This window comes from Rattus norvegicus, chromosome 2 (assembly GCF_021556685.1).
Source record: "Rattus norvegicus strain SHRSP/BbbUtx chromosome 2, alternate assembly SHRSP_T2T, whole genome shotgun sequence".
Classification (NCBI taxonomy): domain Eukaryota; kingdom Metazoa; phylum Chordata; class Mammalia; order Rodentia; family Muridae; genus Rattus; species Rattus norvegicus.
The window spans coordinates 129931122-129951324 of NC_141535.1; the positions used below are offsets into that span (position 1 = coordinate 129931122).

General features: G+C 36.3%; 1 protein-coding gene across 1 annotated transcript in view; it reads left to right on the plus strand.

The window, feature by feature from the left end:
* Pcdh10 (protocadherin 10) overlaps positions 1 to 10470 on the plus strand; it is a 63642-nt gene extending 53172 nt beyond the window's left edge. The window contains exon 5 of the mRNA XM_087626347.1: positions 6255 to 10470. Coding sequence (XP_087482473.1) covers positions 6255 to 6325 — 71 coding nt within the window. The 3' untranslated portion in view covers positions 6326 to 10470. The remainder of the gene's footprint in view (positions 1 to 6254) is intronic.
* Positions 10471 to 20203: the final 9733 nt, after the last annotated feature.

Sequence of the window (20203 nt, forward strand, 5' to 3'; positions counted from 1 at the left end):
CCTTGAACATACCAGTTATGGAGGCTCTTGACTCCAAGACCTTTAAAACATTGACATGAGTTTATAATTTGAAGATAAGCTGAGATTTCTAGAAAGCACAAATATCTCACTAGGATGAAAAGTAGGTACATAACCTAGAGGAAGAACAGTTTGATACCCAGTCTTGAAAAACATGCAGTTGATAGATGTTCTCTGGCAGTGAGAACAAAGAAAACTGGAAGACCGGTGGGTCATTAGTTCATCCAATAGAAACTACAAGGGATTTATATACTTATAACTCTAACAAAGAAGGATTTGCCTTTCACTCTTAAGCTTGAATGTACATACTGTAAGGAAGTCATTATTTATCCCATTTAAACTGACCATCTAGAATCTAGCAGGACTTGCTTTTTGATGTGTGCTCTTTTCAAGAGCATAACATTGTTGAGTCAAAGAAGATGGCTCAGTCTGTAAGTACCTGTGACACATTCCCAGCACTAAGACAGGAGAACGGGTACACATCTATAATCCCAATATAGTGAAAGAAATTACAGAACAATCCCTAGGGCTGACTGGTCAGTGAGGTTAACTAAATTTAGAAGTTATAGTTTTAGTCAGACACTTTGCCTCAAAAAATAAGTTGGAAAAAGATAGAAGACAATCAATGCTGACTTACAGTGTCTACATTTGCACATGTGCCCACACCACTTAGGCACAAGCGCGACTTAGTATTGTCTATTTTAAGAAATAAAATAAATGTCATTGTCATTCTCAATAATACCTCAGTCCATAAAGTGCTTGAAAAGTGTTCTGTGTGGCATGGGTAGTGTTATCCATCATCTTGTACTATTGAATTGTAGCCAAACCAATAACAAGCTGTTCACTGTAATCATGTCCAAGTCCAGATTTTTTTTCCTGTTACAGAAATCAAATACAGTTTCCAGTTGCATAACAGGCCAACTAATGTGAGGTATGCGAGACTGAGAGAAGGAAGACAATTTTATTTGGAAACATGGCTGAAAGGGCTGGGGATGTAGGTCAGTCAGAAGTGAATGATAAGAAAACATAGTTCCCAGAATGAAGTCACCACTGTATGCACAGGTTCATCCCCTCACACACAGACTCAGTCATATCTTAGGAAAATTTACTCATCTGAGAAGTTGGAGAACAGTTGTCCACAGTGCATTTGTTCTGTAACATTTCTTAAGAATGGTCTATCTACACATGTGATTGGCATTTATAGACACATAAGGCTAGGCTATGGGTGACTTTGGTTCTGGACTTCTGCTACCTCTCCTAGTTTTATTTCTGTTACTGTGATAAATTGCCCTGATCAAAAGCAAATTCAGATCAGTGGTTTAATGATGGCATTCTCCTATGTATTTGCTGTATTCTGGCTGTGTCTCTCAGGAGAGATCTACATCTGGTTTCTGTCAGCCTGCACTTCTTTGCTTCAACCATCTTATCTAATTGGGTGGATGCATATGTATGGGTCACATGTGAGGCAGGCTCTGAATGGGTGTTCCTTCTGCCTCTGTTCTAAACTTTGCCTTCCTATTTCCTCCCAAGGGTATTCTTGTTCCCCTTTTAAAGAAGGAGTGAAGCATCAGCATTTTGGTCATCCTTCTTGAGTTTCATGTGTTCTGTGCATCTAGGGTAATTCAAGCATTTGGGCTAATAGCCACTTATCAATGAGTACATACCATATGTGTTTTTCTGTGATTGGGTTACCTCACTCTGGATGATATTTTGCACTTCCATCCATTTGCCTATGAATTTCATAAAGTCATTGTTTTTGATAGCTGAGTAGTATTCCATTGTGTAGATGTACCACATTTTCTGTTTCCATTTCTCTGTTGAAGGGCATCTGGGTTCTTTCCATCTTCTTGCTATTATAAATAAGGCTGCTATGAACATAGTGGAGCATGTGTCTTTGTTATATGTTGGGGCATCTTTTGGGTATATGCCCAAGAGAGGTATAGCTGGGTACTCAGGTAGTTCAATGTCCAATTTTCTGAGGAACCTCCAGACTGATTTCCAGAATGGTTTTACCAGTCTGCAATCCCACCAACAATGGAGGAGTGTTCCTCTTTCTCCACATCCTCGCCAGCATTTGCTGTCCCCTGAGTTTTTGACCTTAGCCATTCTCACTGGTATGAGGTGAAATCTCAGGGTTGTTTTGATTTGCATTTCCCTTATGACTAAAGATGCTGAACATTTCTTTAGGTGTTTCTCAGCCATTCGGCATTCCTCAGCTGTGAATTCTTTGTTTAGCTCTGAACACTATTTTTAATAGGGTTATTTGTCTCCCTGCAGTATAACTTCTTGAGTTCTGTGTATATTTTGGATATAAGCCCTCTATCAGTTGTAGGATTGGTAAAGATCTTTTCCCAATCTGTTGGTTGCTGTTTTGTCCTAACAACAGTGTCCTTTGCCTTACAGAAGCTTTGCAATTTTATGAGATCCCATTTGTTGATTCTTGTTCTTAGAGCATAAGTCATTGGTGTTTTGTTCAACCCCCGTTGAAGGAATCTTAGAAAGGACTGAAAGAGCTCGAAGGTGCTTGAGACCCCATGTGAACAACAATTCCAACCAACCAGAGCTTCCAGGGACTAAGCCACTACCCAAAGACTATACATGGACTGACCCTGGGCTCCAACATCATAGGTAGCAATGAATAGCCTAGTAAGAGCACCAGTGGAAGGGGACGCCCTTGGTCCTGCCAAGACTGAAGCCCCAGTGAATGTAATTGTTGGGGGGAGGGCGGTAATGGGGGGAGGATGGGTAGGGGAACACCCATAGAGAAGGGGAGGTGGAGGGGTTAAGAGGATGTTGGCCTGGAAACAGGGAAAGTGAATAACAAATGAAATGTAAATAAGAAAAACGCAAGTTAATAAAGATGGGGAAAAAAAGCGAATTCAGGGAGAAAAGGATTGATTAGGTTTCCACTTCTAGCTCACAGTGTATTAACTGAGAGAAGTCAGAGCAAGAACTCAAAGCAGAAGTGGAAGGCAAAAGCATGGAGGAATACTGCTTGCTGACTTACACACTCATCTTGGTGAGCTTAACCCAGGAATGACTCCTTAGGACTGGTGCCTCCCACAATGGGTTTTGTCATTTTATATCAATAGCGTCCCCACAACAATAATCGAGAGTGTCCACAAAGACACACCCATGGTCGTTTCTGATATAGGCAATACCTCAGCTGACATTCTCTTCTCATGTAACTTGTACCTGTGTTGACAGCTGGTAACTAAGATAGAATTTTTGGAAGTGAGAAGAACTATTTGAATCAATAGTATAAAGACAGCCATCAAGCTGGCCTGAACTATCATTCATTAGGCTTTCTGAGAACCAGCACTACCTGCCATGAATAATTCTATAGTCTTAGATTGTTGTAGAAGTGTTAAAATGCTATTTTCCAAGGTTTTGATCAATCATAGCTTTCTGAAGGTCCTTTAACATCTTGTAAATGTATGGAATGGCCTCTTTATTATCAATTTATGGAATCTCATAATATCATTTTAGGTATGGCTATTTTAATTCATCCTAAACGTATTTGGTAAATGATTTTGGATTTTAAAAAAATTCTTCAATTATTATTTAATCATGTTTTGCTTACTTTCCTTCACTACAGATACCTTATTTCTTAAGGTAGTTTCTCTACTAACTGCTATTTTTGGTTTGTTTGTTTGGATTTTTTTAAAAAAAATAGTTTGAAACTGCTTTCTAAGATAACATTGGGTTTGTTTATTGTTTATCCTCTAATCTTTTAATATTTCCATCTTCTAAGATCTTTACCAGCCAAGTTTCCTTTGGCCTTAAAATTTCATTGTTACATTTATAATATTAATTCTAAGAAGTTTTCTTTTATATTCTTCAATACAATCATACCAATACTTTTCCTACATTGAATATTTTTTCCCATTCACATGAATGTATGAGATGAGCAATATCTCAATCAATAGTGTCTCTTTCTTGGAACTGATATAAAATATTACATAAATGCAGATAACGCGGTGGTACAGATTTTTTGGCACAAATAAGATTTTTGGACATAGTTTCAATAAGGAAGAATAGAAATGTATCATTACCATTACAATAAAATTTGAAGTCAATGTATGGGTGAGAAACATATCAAGGAGTAGTGTCTATTTCTTGGAATTATGGTAAAAAATGTTATATAAATGATGGTAGCACAATGATACAGATTTTGCTGGCACAGATAACATTTAATAAATAATTCTAAATGAAGTTAGAAATTTACCACTTGGCTATCTTTACGATAAAATTTGAATAGTAAACTGTTGGTGAGAAATGTTTATTGGGTATATTGGTATTTTGAAACATTTAGAAAAATCATTTAATTATAGAATCTATCTTACTGTGTTTAGGTATATTGTCCTTAAGTAAGTTAGATGCTTGAGAGAAGTATTTTTCAGATCTTCTGCCTAAAGGCATAACCCTGGGTACTTAGACTCTGAAAGTTAATTGGGAAATGAAACCCGAGACTAAAGTGCCAGCCTTTTCTAGTCTGATGATCGGACGTTAAGCTCTGCCTGCTGTCTTCTATTCTAAACACTGTGTTAACCTCCACGAGGATAAACCTCTGTTCTAGCTGGAGCTCGATCACCTACCTGTGCAGGTAGATGGGGGCATCTGTGAGTCTAATGACTTCTTGATGGCATTTTAAAGTCCTGCTTGTGATTTAGTTTCAGTCTTGTTCCTCAGCTAATTTACTGAATCAGTATTTGAGCCTTTAGAATTTTCTGCGGAATTAATTTTAGAGTTTCCTCCTCCTCCCGTTGTCACTGAGAAGTAAATGTAAATATTATGGCATCATACCCAATGATGCTTACATGTTCCCCAAATGTAAGAAATGCTTTCTGACACTTATTGCTCCTAGTGGGTTGACTTTTCTTTTCATATAAAAACCTTTAAGAGGAAGAAAGATTAGTATAAAAACTAAACTCTTCTGTTTCTTTAATGAGAAACTTGACAATGAAGTTTCTACATAGTGAGGTACTAAACAAGCCCGTGTGCTACTCATGAAAGGCTAGAGAGAGATAATCATAGCCTTGAGGGGTATGATTACATAGCTTTGAAGCCTTACATGTAAAATCCTTATTAATATAGTTTGATTATTGCCATGGTTTTACTGGAACATGCTAATATGTTTGAGATGGAATCATATTTTGAGTTAAAATCAGAAATGTAAAAATAAACAATCTATTCTTTTTTCAAAATATATCAACCACTAAAATGATACCATATACCATTCGTTTGCCTAAATGCCACTCTCAGAACAATTTATTTTTTCCTTTTTTTTTTTGTGAATACTTTACCCATATTAGATGTAGATTAGATGGTCTTATGGACATCCAATATATGTGATGTACTTTGTTGTTTGTTATATCTAGCACTAGTGAATATTTAGAGAATTCTTTTTAAAGTTATATTTCTACATGAAGATCTATTTTTTAAATAGCATATACTAGCATTTTTTTTTCCTTTTATTACGCTGGTTTACTTGCCATTTTGGTCTAATTTGATTAGGACCCGAATTAGTGTCTAAATAGTAACAGGAAACTAGCAAGCTTCAACACTGGAGGTCAATTTAATTACACTGTGCATGACAGAAACTAGGCCATGTGGGTATTGCCTTTGCCACCAGCAATTGACACCTGCGTGTTAATGAGCTGGTAATTAAGAATTGGCACATGCAGACACAGTTTACTGTTTGGGGCTAGGATAACCATATGCTGCTCAAGTTTTCTGCTAAGTACTTTGTTAGGCTTAGAATCACACAATTAGATTGGTGAGGTTTCTTAAGTGCTAATTCTCCCCTCAAAGGATAACTTTTCTTTTTAAAAAAAAATCATATCACTTTTTCAGTACTTAAGTGTAAAAAGCTTTATGAATTCAAAAAGTTTAATTTGAAAAGCAATATGTTTGAAAAATACAGCTTAAGAATGTGTTTAAAAAACTATGTGTTCCTTCAGTTTGTAAGTCTTCATAGGACTTCTATCTTAAAAGGTCATTTGCATCTTTAAAAGGCTAAAAATGACATTGCGTGAACATACCCATGAAGGGAGACTGCCTCTGTCACTCAAGGCTTTCTGTTGAATAGAGGTGGTAAACAGCAAAACACCTCTGAGATAGCCCAATGGGAGGAGGTGGCAGGGGACACCCCTGTTCAGGATAGAACAGCGTCTAACGTTTCCTTTCGGAGAAACCCCTTGTATACCATTTCCTTGTTTCTGTGCTGTTTGCAGAAATGCTGTGGATGCAGCTGCGTGGAGAGGCTCCTTTGACGAAAGACGGAGGCAAACAAACAACCACATGACAGAGCTCAGAAGCAGATTTTCAACTTGAGCTTTCAGAGGAGACTGCGCCCCAGCCAACAGCGTGACTGCAAAGCTCAGAGACTTCAGCCAGGCACTAACTGAGCTGCACTAATTCCAAACCACACAAACTGTGAGATAAATATGGGAAGATTATGCTACTCTCTCCTTGGGAGTCTTGTTTCGCAACAGTAGATAGCTAATACAATAGATACCTGAGAAACTCATTGTCTGCTTCAGTAATATGAGCATTGACTTCTCTCATGTGATGTGGCTATTTTTCCAAACAACATATTTAATGTGCACTTGCTCTTTCTTTGCTTTGCTCTCCGATTGTCTCTTCTGTTTCACTCCTCATCACTTCACACACACACGCACACACACACACACACACACACACACACACACACACACACACACACTTCCTATGCTTTTCTGGATTAATATATTGGCTTAAAAAATAAAATGCTTTCATCAAATGAAATATGCATTAACTTTGGTGACTTTCAGTTGTGGGAATTACTTCTAATTTTCTTCTTTGAAAGCGTTTGCTTTTCTATAAAACCCTCTGTAGGACATATAGCCTTTTATATGCAGATTGGTATAATTACACTTTGAAATATCTTTGAATTCCCTGTAGCTTAAACGGAGAACATGAAAGGCCAAATGTTATATTGAACTGAAGGATATAAAGGTGCGAGCACATCAATCCAAAATGAGATATAGAAATGACTAGCTCCACACAGCACTGCTCGTTTCTGACAGATTGTTGAAGATTCTTTAACTGAAAAGACTGTTTTTCCTAGCAGTTGAATCCTGGGAAGGGCTTCATCCATTCAGATTTGTTATTGTGAATGCCTGTGATGTGAAACAAGAGACCTAAGGCAACAAGAGTTTTACCTCTTTCCAGAATAATCCATCATAAAACGGAATATTATAAGGAAGGAATTATCTACACAAAGTGTCATGCCGGATGTGATGAACATCACATTTCATGAAGTCAATAGAAAATTCACCTTTCCAGATCTCAAAAACAAACGAAGGGTTCTCGTCCACCTGGGAGGATGCTCCCAGCTGGGGCCAGCACAGGCATATTCAGAGTATTTAAAAGTAGATTGCTGTAGAGATGGCTTAGCAATTTAGAACTTACTGTTGTTGCAGGGGACTGGAATTCAGTGGACACATGGAGGGTTACACCTATTCCTAGTTCAAAGGTCAAGGGACCATATGCCAGCTTCTGGCATCCCTAATCACCAGGTACGCACTCAGTGCCCATACACATACGCAGGTAGAGCACCCATACTCTGAAATTTAAATAAATGTAGTTTTCATGAAAATTATTTAAATCCTCATTCTTTATTACCAACAATGGGAAGTAAGGGAAGCTAGTGTGTCTGTGTAAAGTCAAATCTTGCCATCAACATTTAACTTATTAAGAACAGATTCCATGCAACTATTTCAAGAGTGTGTGCTGTTAACTTTTAATATTCTGTAATTACCCTGATTGCTTTCAGTTAAATGGATCTCATAGTTACTCTTTAAAACTAGCTATCCTTAAATGTTTTTTTCTTTTTTAATGTAAAAGGCATGCCTCCTCATAAAATTATATTTTATATAAATTAAAGAGAAAAGCCACCCAAACTGTTTAAAAAAATAAAATTTTAAGTTTAAGGCAAAATGCCCTAAATTCTTGTGTCTCCAGAATGCAGAGATACTAATTAGCTCCAGTTGAAATAAAAATAAGAACACTCAGAAGGCAACTCCAAGTCATAGAGAACTGCGCAGGCAATGCAACGTGACGGTCATGTTTGCAACCGAGGCTAGGGAGTTTTACCATTTTTGGATCTTACAAAAACTGCCACTTATTAATCTTCCAAATTCACAAGGAGGGAAATGATGATAATTCAAGTTGTATACTTGAAGAAAATATAATTGTCAATTTGCTCTGAGTCTGTCATTTTAAAAACACAATATTCTTTTTAAAAAGATTTGAATATACATATACACACACACGCACACATACATGCTCACTGTTGCTGACATATCAGAAGAGGGCATCAGACCCAATTATAGATGGTTGGTTTCTGGGAATTGAATTAATGGACCCTGGAAGAGCAGCCAGTGCTCTTAACTTCTGAGCCATCTCTGCAGTCCTGAAACACCACATTCTAAAATGTCTTTTTACCCTGGGATAAATGTTTCAGAAATATTCAACCATATTAATGCATATAGGACTTTAGAACCACTATTGATAACCATTCCTGAACAAGTAGTTTCCTACAACAATATACAATGATGCTAAGATTCTTGAATCTCCCCTATACTACTTGAAAACCATGTGTCCTTCCAAAAAAATGTGTGGTTAATGCACAGATTCAGATTAGTTCTGATATCTAAATTTGATCATATATAAACTTCTTTGTGGAATGATAATCTACAAAACAATTTTAGTATATAAGTGGAGAATCACTTTATTTTCTGTGACTGGAACCTTCCATCAATTCATTAGGATCCTTGTTGAATGAACATTTTGGCTATAAATAGTGTTTTCATTTGTTGTCTGATGAAGAAGCATCTCTTTTAATTCTTCTGATAAGTGTTATAATTGATGGTATTTTGTTAAAATATGAGAAAAACCTAAATATCTTCTGTGAGTCTTTTTTAAAGATTTATTTATTTTATGTATATGAGTACACTGTAGCTGTCTTCACACACACCAGAAGGGACATCGATCCCATTACAGATGGTTGTGAGCCACCACGTGGTTGCTGGGAATTAAACTCAGGACCTCTGTAAGAGCAGTCAGTGCTCTTAACCACTGAGGTGTTTCTCCAGTCTTTCTGTGGGTTTTTAATGTGACTATATAGTATAACACAAACCAAGCAAAGCCCATCTGAATGGTTTTTTAAAACAAACTAAAATTATTGTGAGGTTATTGAGAGAGCGAGTGTTCTACTCTGGTATCTCTGGAACTAGCTGTGTGCTCTTTGCCACAACTCTTACATGAAAGGGATCTCATTCACACAGTAACATGAGACAAGCTGAGACCTGTAAACTTATTCCTTAATGATAAAACCAGTGATCATTGGAGCTGTGGAGCTACCTATAACCAGTGTGCACCTGTTGTCATTTCTCAGCTTAAAGATAAAGACAGAATACAGCACTTCACCAAGTAATTTTTCATTGGAATGATCTGCAAATAGATATTCTGAATATCTAAAGATAAACTCTTTTAGAGGCTGAATTCTCAACACTATTACTGTAGAGATGTATGATTTACTTAGAACTTACTATACTACAGTTAATAAGAATGATGGGAAGAATAAAGGTTAAATTAAATTATATAAAACCTTTATTATATTCTTGATAAAAAGTCCTTCTATATTGAGTACTTTTGTTATAGGTAGATTCCTACATTTTTATTCATATGTAGGATTCTAATAAGATAGTATAGGAATATATGTAGCTATTTTGTAGCTAATAGTATGGTCAATATGTATCTTTAAAAAATATTATTATTATTCTGAATTGACACAACCTTTCCTGGAAGGAAAAGGGAGACTTATAATGCCTCAGGAAGTTCAAGAAACTTAAAAGGATCAGAAAGCTAAGAAAGGGGCAAGATTCACAAGGTTATTTCTAAAGGTTATGAAAGTGTCAATAAATTGCTGGGGAAAGGAGACACTCCAAAGTATCTTCCTGGTGCAAACTTGGTAGGAAGCCACATGGATACATCCTACTCATTCGGCTGCTGTGTGGGCGTTACCATTACGCACAGCCTTGGAATCATTCATCTTCTTGTAAGTAACTCCAATAAATGCATTTGATAACTAAACTTTGCTCAAGTGGAATCACTTCTTTGGACAGTTTTCATTGCTCTCTATTGAGTGAACAGATATTTATTCCATCTCAGGAAAAGTTCATAGTAGAAAATACAGTGATAAGATGAAATCTGGAGATCTCCTTGTTTAAACCTTACAACCTGACTTACTTCCTGTAACAGGGTTGGAAGAAAGTTAAGGAGAAAATATAGGAAATTTCATTTTCAAAGGACATTGTTGTATACATTTCTGAAAGATTTACAATTCTTTATCATGTTAACAGTCTCTTGGGACTCTTTCATTAAAAACAATCTCGTTTAACAATGTTTTGGCTTTATATTTAAAACCACTGACCATAACAATGTTTTTGTACAAAATTAGTATACCAAAATGAGAATTATGAAGTACATATTGGGAAATGTTGATTTACCATTCAACCTACTTCACAGATAAAGACAATTGGGCCCTGAGGAATGTGGCTTAAAGTCGTATGACAAAATAGCAGCTGATATGCAAGAAAGCAGCAAATTGCAAATTTTATGCAAGTCAGACCAAACGTATGGAATTTTTATATGGCCTAGGTTAAGATCTTTTTAAAAAACATCTCATACAATATATTTTGATCCTTTTCTTCTCCTCTAATTCCACCCAACTTCCCTACTCACTTTTTTTTGTCTAATTTATGATGTTTGTAACATTAAATTGTGTGTGGGCAGGACAGTTAGCTCAGTGAATAAAGTGTTTGTTGTGCAAATGTGAGGATCTGTCTGGATCAGAGTTTTGGTCTAGAATCCACATCAAAAACTGGGTTCCTGTGGCAGAACTCCTAGTGTTTGGAAGGCACATACAGATGATCCTAGGACTAAGCTGCCTACTTGGCCTACGTAGATTTGGTAAATTGTGAGTTCAGTAATTCAGTACCTCATCAAGTGAAGGTTATCCAAGCCAGGCAGGGTTGTATAAAGGTTTCATACCAGTATTTTGAGCTAGAGGCAGGTAGATTTCTGTGTATACCAACCTGGTCTATATAGCAAGTTCCATGATAACTGGGGATATATAAAAATCTTGTTTCAGAAACAAGCAAACAAACAAATGAACAGGAAACACAAAGTCAACTTCACCCCTCTATGCACTTGCTATGATACATGCTATATATCTATCCATTCACACAGGAACACACACACACACACACACACACACACACACACACACACAAATACACACCTAAAGGTAACAAATTATGCTTCGACTATGTTTCCTTCCTTCCTTCCTTCCTTTCTTCCTTCCTTCCTTTCTTTCCTTCTTTCTTCCTTCCTTTCTTTCCTTCTTTCTTCTTTGCTATTTTTGACTGATACTTGAATTACCCTCATTCAATTTTTCATTGATTACTATAGTACTATTTATCAATGTAATGATTACTACCATAACCCACGATTATTATTCATGGTTACTACATATAAAACGTATATTGTATTTGACCCATATGTCAAATAATATAATAATTATTTTTCCTGTAGTACATTAAGTATTCTTAGAAGAATTATAAAAGAGGTGAGAAAATTCATCACAAGGGGTCAGCAGTTATCTCTCTATATTTCCTGAGATTTGTAATCACTGTTTTGGTGGGTTTTTGCTGTTGGTGGCAAAGAAGAAATAATCTTTGAGGTATCACATTACAAAAATGGAAACATTAGTTCAGTACAGAAGGCAGACTGCCTCTATTTTATGAGAAGTAGTTTTAATGATGACGTAGACTTGAAATCCAAACTTGTGAGTTCAAGTCATATGTCACCCACTGTTAGTATCAACTTTTAACATAGAATCACCTGAAATACGAGTGACAATTGAGGAATTATCTAGGCAAAGTTATCTGTGAGTATTCCTGTGGGATTATCTTGACTATTAGTTGATCCAGCCCCTTGTTGGCAGCACCATTCCCTAGCAGAAATCCTAAACTCTATAAGATAGGAGAAAGCTAGCTGAGAGAAAGAAAGTCTCAGTTCATTTGTTTCTCTCTGCTCTTGTCTTGATATCATATGACAAGCTACTTGGGTGTATGATTTGCCTTCCTTACTTGATAGAATGTAACCTGTAATTGTAAGATGAATACATTCTTTTCCCTCTCTATGTTGTTTTTTTTTTTTGTCAGGATATCTTATCATAGCAAAATAAAGGAAACTAGGACACTGAATCACAAATATCAGGATGTTAACCATCACACCCAGAACACTACAGGAAGACTGTACACATCTCTTTCTACATGGTAACTCAATAAGTAGTTACAAACATTCTTAGTGCTCATCAACATATTCAGAAACTACATGTGTCAAGAAGTGAAACAACACAGTAATTTCTACAGATTAATGACTCCTGTGACTTCTGTTTTATTTCTTCTTGAAATCATTTTGTATAATGATACAAAGACAAGTAGGTAGACTTCTTAAGCATTCTGAATGGCTTAATAGTAAGTGATTAACAAAGAGTATCCAAACTGATTACAATTTTAAATATATTAAAGAAACTTAAAACCCCAATTTAAATACACAGTTGTATTCTCTTTCTTCAGAAAAAAAGTAGAGGTAATGTTTACCTATTAAAATCCATGTTTAATACAACATCTGAATGTTTCTATGAATGAATCCAATGTCTTTAGATTACTCGGTACTCATATGTCTGAGGACCTGTATTCATACTGACTTTTCTACCTTTTTTTCAGCTATCAACAATACAATTTTGACTGTTTACAGAATAAATCTCCTTTATGTGGTGGTAAAGAAAATACATATGTGACATTGTGCTTATGGAAAAATAAACAATGTGCTTTAAAATTTCATCTTATAAATTAATATTTAGTAAACAAATTACTTGTAAATCAATGAGTTTCACTAATAACTTTAACATTATTTGTAAATCTCTGATGAAAATAAAATTAAGGTTCTTTTAGACCCAACCTCCCAGTCTTATCCTCAGCATTGCAACAAAACATTACTTACAGCCTTCCTTACCCCGCTGGTAACCAAATCTGCTGTGGATCCCACAAATCATCCCTTCCTAACCTCCTTTCTGCATTCCTCACTGTTTTTCCAACCCAAAACTCCATCAACCACTTCCTACCAAACCATAGGGCCCCTCTGCCCAAAACAATAACAACAACAACAATAACAACAACAACAACAACAACAACAACAACAACAACAGCAACAACAAAACCTATATGTTACCCATAGGCCTATCGTTCTGTTACCCCAGACACAATCCCTCAGTCTCTTATCCAGCTCTGTACCAGAACAAATTTGGAATCCTTCCTGCTCCTGTCTCCTGTGGGTCTCCCTTCTAATCTTTATCCATGCACACATTGATTTGTCCCAGACCCCAACTTCATCAGGCAACCTCTGGTAACCCAAGTGCTGATCCTCCCTGGGTAACAAGTAGGCTTAAAGCAGACCAACATATCTCATATTGCTCGTGATATCCAATCTTCTAAGTCTTATCTCCATCTCTGTAGCAGAAAACCTGCTGTAATTTCCCTTTCCTGTTTGACACCCATCCCCAATGGATCACAATGTCTTTCTTCTCCAAACTTCCTTTGGACAATTCATTTCAGTATCACAGCCTCCAAAATCTGCATGAATTCCCTGTGAACACATAACCTTAGTAGGCCAAGGAAACAGAGGAAACAGAAACCAAAGAAAAAAGAGCATGCTCCACAACGACAAATTCAGAAATAAGCACCTAGACGTTTAATCATCCCATACCTTGATTCTGAGACACATTAAAAAAAAAACACAATTAACATCAGCCAGTGCAATATATATCCACTAGAATTCAGTCATCCTACTACAGAAAGCCCTGAATATTCCAACATAGCAGAAACACAAGAAAATAGACCTTAAAACAGACTTTATAAATATAATAGTGGTCCTTAAAGAGGAAATAAATATATCCTTTTAAAAATCCAGAAAAACACAGTGTAAGAATATAAGTAAAACCATTCAAGACTCGAAATTGGAAATTTTCAACAAAATTATAGAAGAAAATTTTCCTAACATAAAAAAGAGATGCCTATAAAGGTACAAAATGCATAAGAACACCAAATACATTGGACCAGAAAATAAAGTACCCTTATCATAAGATAATCAAACACTAAACATACAGAACAAGGAAATACTGTTATAAGCAGCATAGGAAAATGACCAAATAGCATATAGGGGCAGAACATTCAGATTTATACTTGTTATCTTAATGAAGACTCTAAAAGGCAGAAGGGCCTGGACAGATGTGCATTTAAGAGACCACAGATGCCCGCCCAGATAAGTGATCCAACAAAAGATCTGACCACCATAGATGGATAAAATGAGGTATTCCTTTGAGAAAGTCAAAGTTCAACACTATGTATCTACAAATTGGACCCTACAGAAAGTGTTAGAAGGAAAACTCTCACCTAAGCAGGTTAACTATACCTATGAAGACATAGGGAATAGATAATCTCAGATCAGAAAAATCAAAAGAAGGCCTCCTGTGCCCCCTACAAACACATTCATACACATGGCACCCCCACACCAAACACAACAAAAATAACAGGGTTCACGAATCCTACATCCTACATTTATCTCAATATCAGTGGTCTCAATGCCCCAATAATAAAACATAGGATAACAGAATGAATTTAAAAATAGGAACGCTTCTCCTTCTGTGTCCATGAATTACCCCTCAAAATCAAAGATAGACTTTACCTCAGGGAAAAGAGTTAGAAGAAGTTATATCAAGCCGATGGAGCCAAGAATCTAGCTGCCATAGCTATTTTAATATCTAATGAAATAGTCTTTGAAACAAAACTATTCAAGAGAGATGCAGAATGACACAGCATACTCATCTAAGGAAAAAGTCCACCAAGATGACATTTCAATACCTTCATTGCCTCAAACATACAGGCACCAAAGTTTGTAAAAGAAACACTACTAAAGCATACATCACATACTGACCCTCACACCCTGATAGTGGGAAACTTCAATATTCCATTGTCACTAATGAACAGGTCATTCAGATCAAAACTAAACAGAGAAATGATGGAGTTAACAGATGATATAACCAAGTACACCTAACAAATATTTACAGAACATTTCATCCAAATGCAAAAGAATACATCTTCTCTGCTACTCATGGAACTCTCTCCAAAATTGACAATATAATGGAACACAAAGCCTGTCTGGACAGATTAAAAATAAAATAAAATAAAAAATAACTCCCTGCATCCGGTGAGACTATCATGGAATAAACCTGGATACCAAAATGACAGAAATAATAGAAAGCTTATGAACTCATGGAAACTGAAGAAATCACTATTGAATGTAAAATGATTCAATACAGAAATAAAGAAATGACGAAATGAGTTTCTGAAATCCAATAAAATGAATATACATCATAGCCAAATTTATGGGACACAATAAAATGGTGGTAAGAGGAAAGTTCAAACACAAAAAACAAGAAAAAAAGAAAAGAAAAGAAGGAAAGGTCTAGCAACCTGAAAGCTCTAGAACAAAAGAAGTAATCACAGTCAAGAAGAAAAGGCAAGAAATCACTTCAGGGCTGAAATTGATAGAATTTAAACAAAGAGAGCAAAACAAAAGAATAAAATGAAGAAATCAACAAAACACACAAACCTTTATACAACTACCTAAAGACACACAGAGAATATCCAAATTAATAAAGTCAGAGAGGAAAAGGGGCATATCATAGACATGGAGAAAATCAGAAGAACCATCTTATTATATTTTATTTTGTCATATTTGGTTGTTATCGCTTAAATGCCTATTGTTTTCTTTTGATAGACAGAAAGGGAGTAGAAACAAAGAGGAGCAGAGGTGGGGAGGAAACTGAAGGGGTAGATGGAGCAGAAAATATAATCAGTCTATACTGTATGAGAAAAGAATACTGTATGATAAAAGAATCTATTTTCAATAAAAAAGAAGAAAAGCATACTGAAAATAAAAGGACAAAAAATTAAATGTCTTTTTATCACAATATGCAAACAAACATCTTCTATTCATTTGAAAAGTTTTTGTATTCTAAATAAAGTATAATGAATAGATCATAAGCTTTACTATTTTTTACTTCAATATATTTTTAATTCTACTGCTTCTCAAAGAAAGAAAGAAGTTTCAAAAGCATAAAAATAATTTCAGGATATTTATAGCATGTTACTATTTTCCATAGAGGGTACTCTGAGTTTGTGTGTGTGTGTGTGTGCGTGTGTGTGTGTGTGTGTGTACTCATATATGATATAATCTCACATATAGACTGTACTTATATGCCTATATAGTTGTTATATAGTAGGAATCCTACTTAATCATTTAGGTAAAGAATCAAAGCTAGAAAATGTACAAAGATTATTTATTTTCCTTCAGCAAAATGTGAAAAATAACTCTTTAAAAACAAATTATTAGTAATCAATTTGCATACAATCAAGAACAGTAAGAACTTGAGGACACTAATAAATTATGTTCATTATTGACTCTTAATTGAAAGTAGGTTGAAACAAGCAAACAAAATCTTTATGGAGAGAAGCAGATATCTTTATGTATGCCCTGGAGAAATGGTCCTTTTGTTTTTTTTAGTTGTTGTTGCTGGCTTTTTAAAAACATTTTTTTCAAGAAAGCATATAAGCATGTTGAATATGGTTTATGTAATAATTTAAATTAATATTTAAAGTCAATAATAGTATAATCATATAATAATGCTTTAAAATTTTATATACACACACTACGTATATGATGATTATGTGTCTTCCCAATTCAAACAACAATGGATATGTATCTAACAGAAAACCGATTTTTTAAACTAAACATTTCTGGAGGAAACTGTTTTAAAGAAGTTCAATAGTCTTATTAACATTTGCTTTGCAGTTAAAGTTTATCTAATCTCTTGCCAGGAAGTCCAAGCATTGTTTGTGAAACTTGCCTCATTCTACCTTTTTACCTATCATTGTAGAAGAATGTCTTCTACAATGCCACACATGCATAGGTTTCCATTAACTTCTTTTTCTATCGTTGTGATAAAATACCCCCAGAAAAAATGCAAATCAAAACAACCCTGAGATTTCACCTCACACCAGTGAGAATGGCTAAGATCAAAAACTCAGGTGACAGCAGATGCTGGCGAGGTTGTGGAGAAAGAGGAACACTCCTCCATTGTTGGTGGGATTGCAGACTGGTAAAACCATTCTGGAAATCAGTCTGGAGGTTCCTCAGAAAATTGGACATTGAACTGCCTGAGGATCCAGCTATACCTCTCTTGGGCATATACCCAAAAGATGCCTCAACATATAAAAGAGACACGTGCTCCACTATGTTCATCGCAGCCTTATTTATAATAGCCAGAAAATGGAAAGAACCCAGATGCCCTTCAACAGAGGAATGGATACAGAAAATGTGGTACATCTACACAATGGAATACTACTCAGCTATCAAAAACAACGAGTTTATGAAATTCGTAGGCAAATGGTTGGAACTGGAAAATATCATCCTGAGTGAACTAACCCAATCACAGAAAGACATACATGGTATGCACTCATTGATAAGTGGCTATTAGCCCAAATGCTTGAATTACCCTAGATCCCTAGAACAAACGAAACTCAAGACGGATGATCAAAATGTGAATGCTTCACTCCTTCTTTAAATGAGGAAAAAGAATACCCTTGGCAGGGAAGGGAGAGGCAAAGATTAAAACAGAGACTGAAGGAACACCCATTCAGAGCCTGTCCCACATTTGGCCCATACATATACAGCCACCCAATTGGACTAGATGGATGAAGCAAAGAAGTGCAGACCGACAGGAGCCGGATGTAGATCGCTCCTGAGAGACACAGCCAGAATACAGCAAATACAGAGGCGAATGCCAGCAGCAAACCACTGAACTGAGAATAGGTCCCCTATTGAAGGAATCAGAGAAAGAACTGGAAGAGCTTGAAGGGGCTCGAGACCCCAAAAGTACAACAATGCCAAGCAACCAGAGCTTCCAGGGACTAAGCCACTACCTAAAGACTATACATGGACTGACCCTGGACTCTGACCCCATAGGTAGCAATGAATATCCTAGTAAGAGCACCAATGGAAGGGGAAGCCCTGGGTCCTGCTAAGACTGAACCCCCAGTGAACTAGTCTATGGGGGGAGGGCGGCAATGGTGGGAGGGTTGGGAGGGGAACACCCATAAGGAAGGGGAGGGGGGAGGGGGATGTTTGCCCGGAAACCGGGAAAGGGAATAACACTCGAAATGTATATAAGAAATACTCAAGTTAATAAAAAAAAATTAAAAATAAAAAAAAAAAAGAACACAAAAAAAAAATACCCCCAGAAAGACTGCTTAATGGAGAAAGGGTTTACCCTACACCACAGTTCTCAGTTGTAGCTCATCTGTACGCCAATTCAAGATGACACTAAGGTTAAGTAATCCTGGGAAAGGATCCATAATCAAGAAGAAGAGGGAGGAAAGACAACACTGTGCTCAGCTCTTGTCATCCACTGATAGAGTCTAGGATCCCAGACAGAAAATGGTACACCACGCAACAACATACATTTCCACATCAATTAAATAATAAAGACAATCTCACCTCAGGTAATACTAGACCATTAACACTTTCCTGAAGCCATGAAAGGGGGCCTGTTTCATCCATTCCTTTTGAGGGATAATCAAGTTCAGAGAAATAATTTGCAATACATAAAAATGGAAAAATTTTTGTCATGTATTACTCAGGACTCTTTCACTAGCATGAAAGAGATTACCAAAACACAAACCTTAAGAGATTTGAAGTTGTACGTGGGCATGAGTATATTTGAGAATGCAGAGGACAAGCCCACTTCCTAAATTCCATGGGTAATCTATGCACCCATGTTTCTAATTACATTTTTCTGACTAGCTTCTTGGCACCATGCTTTCTCAATTCACCCTTTCTCTCGTCCATACTTTCCAAGGATCATGTTTCCTCACAGTATAATTGTCTTCAATATATCCTAAGTAAAAGCATATCTTTCCATACCATCAAGGTTCATTTTCACTGAATTTCTCCCACATGACATAATGTGTCTCACCAAGCACTTGAGTGTCTTTTCATTTACAACCTGTATCTCAACCCAGTCTCAAGGTATCTTAAAATTAAAAACTTTCCCTTGGGTTCTTTCTGATCATCTCCTGCTTGCTGGGGAGTTCTCTGAACCACATAAGTGTTTTTTTTTTATAATCACATACACTTAGGAAACTCATAAATCATGTTCTTGGAGCCAGCTTTAGGGATTCTGAGACCTTACTTCCACCTCACATGAGAGAGCTTCTCTGCTACGTGGCAAGCAAGACTTTGGTGAACTGGAATGACTCAATGCATGGAAATAACATATTGTCTTTATATTAGTAACACAAAGCCCCTTCTTTGGGCAGAGGTTGGGGTACTGTCCTTCCTTTTACATCTCCTTTGCGTAGCATCAAATAATATTTTGAAAGATCTTCACTTTCAGAAAATAGTTGAATGCCACTGCCTTGATGGATTAAATTCCAACTCTCCCAGTTCAGCTTCACTTCTCAGTTCATCCATTTCCCCTTTATGTCAAAAATGATGAGACTTGGAACCTCGGATTAAGTTTTCCTCATTCTCTCCCTAGTATCTCTTATTATTTAGTGTGGGATATCTTCTGGTGGGTTTTCATCCAGAGAAGCAGTTTTTCCCTCACTTCTCAGTGGCTCATGTGGCTGGTTCTTTATACATCTAATGATGAATCTGAGAATACTTCTGATATTTATGATATTTGTTATCTGGAGCCATCTTGAAATTTTACCCAAAATACATATTGATGAGGAAGACAAGTTGATTGCATTTGTTTTAGATGTGCTCACAAGTATGGGAGAAAGGTGGGTAGTTGTTGGCTTTTATTTATGGGGAATATATTTAGCAGAGATCACAAGATACAAATGAAACTCAAGTTTCAGTTGACAATCTGTGATAATTGAGAAGCAGGTAGTGGGAAGCTTTAACCAAAGGTGTTTGGTAGAGACTTGACTTCATATTGTTTAAT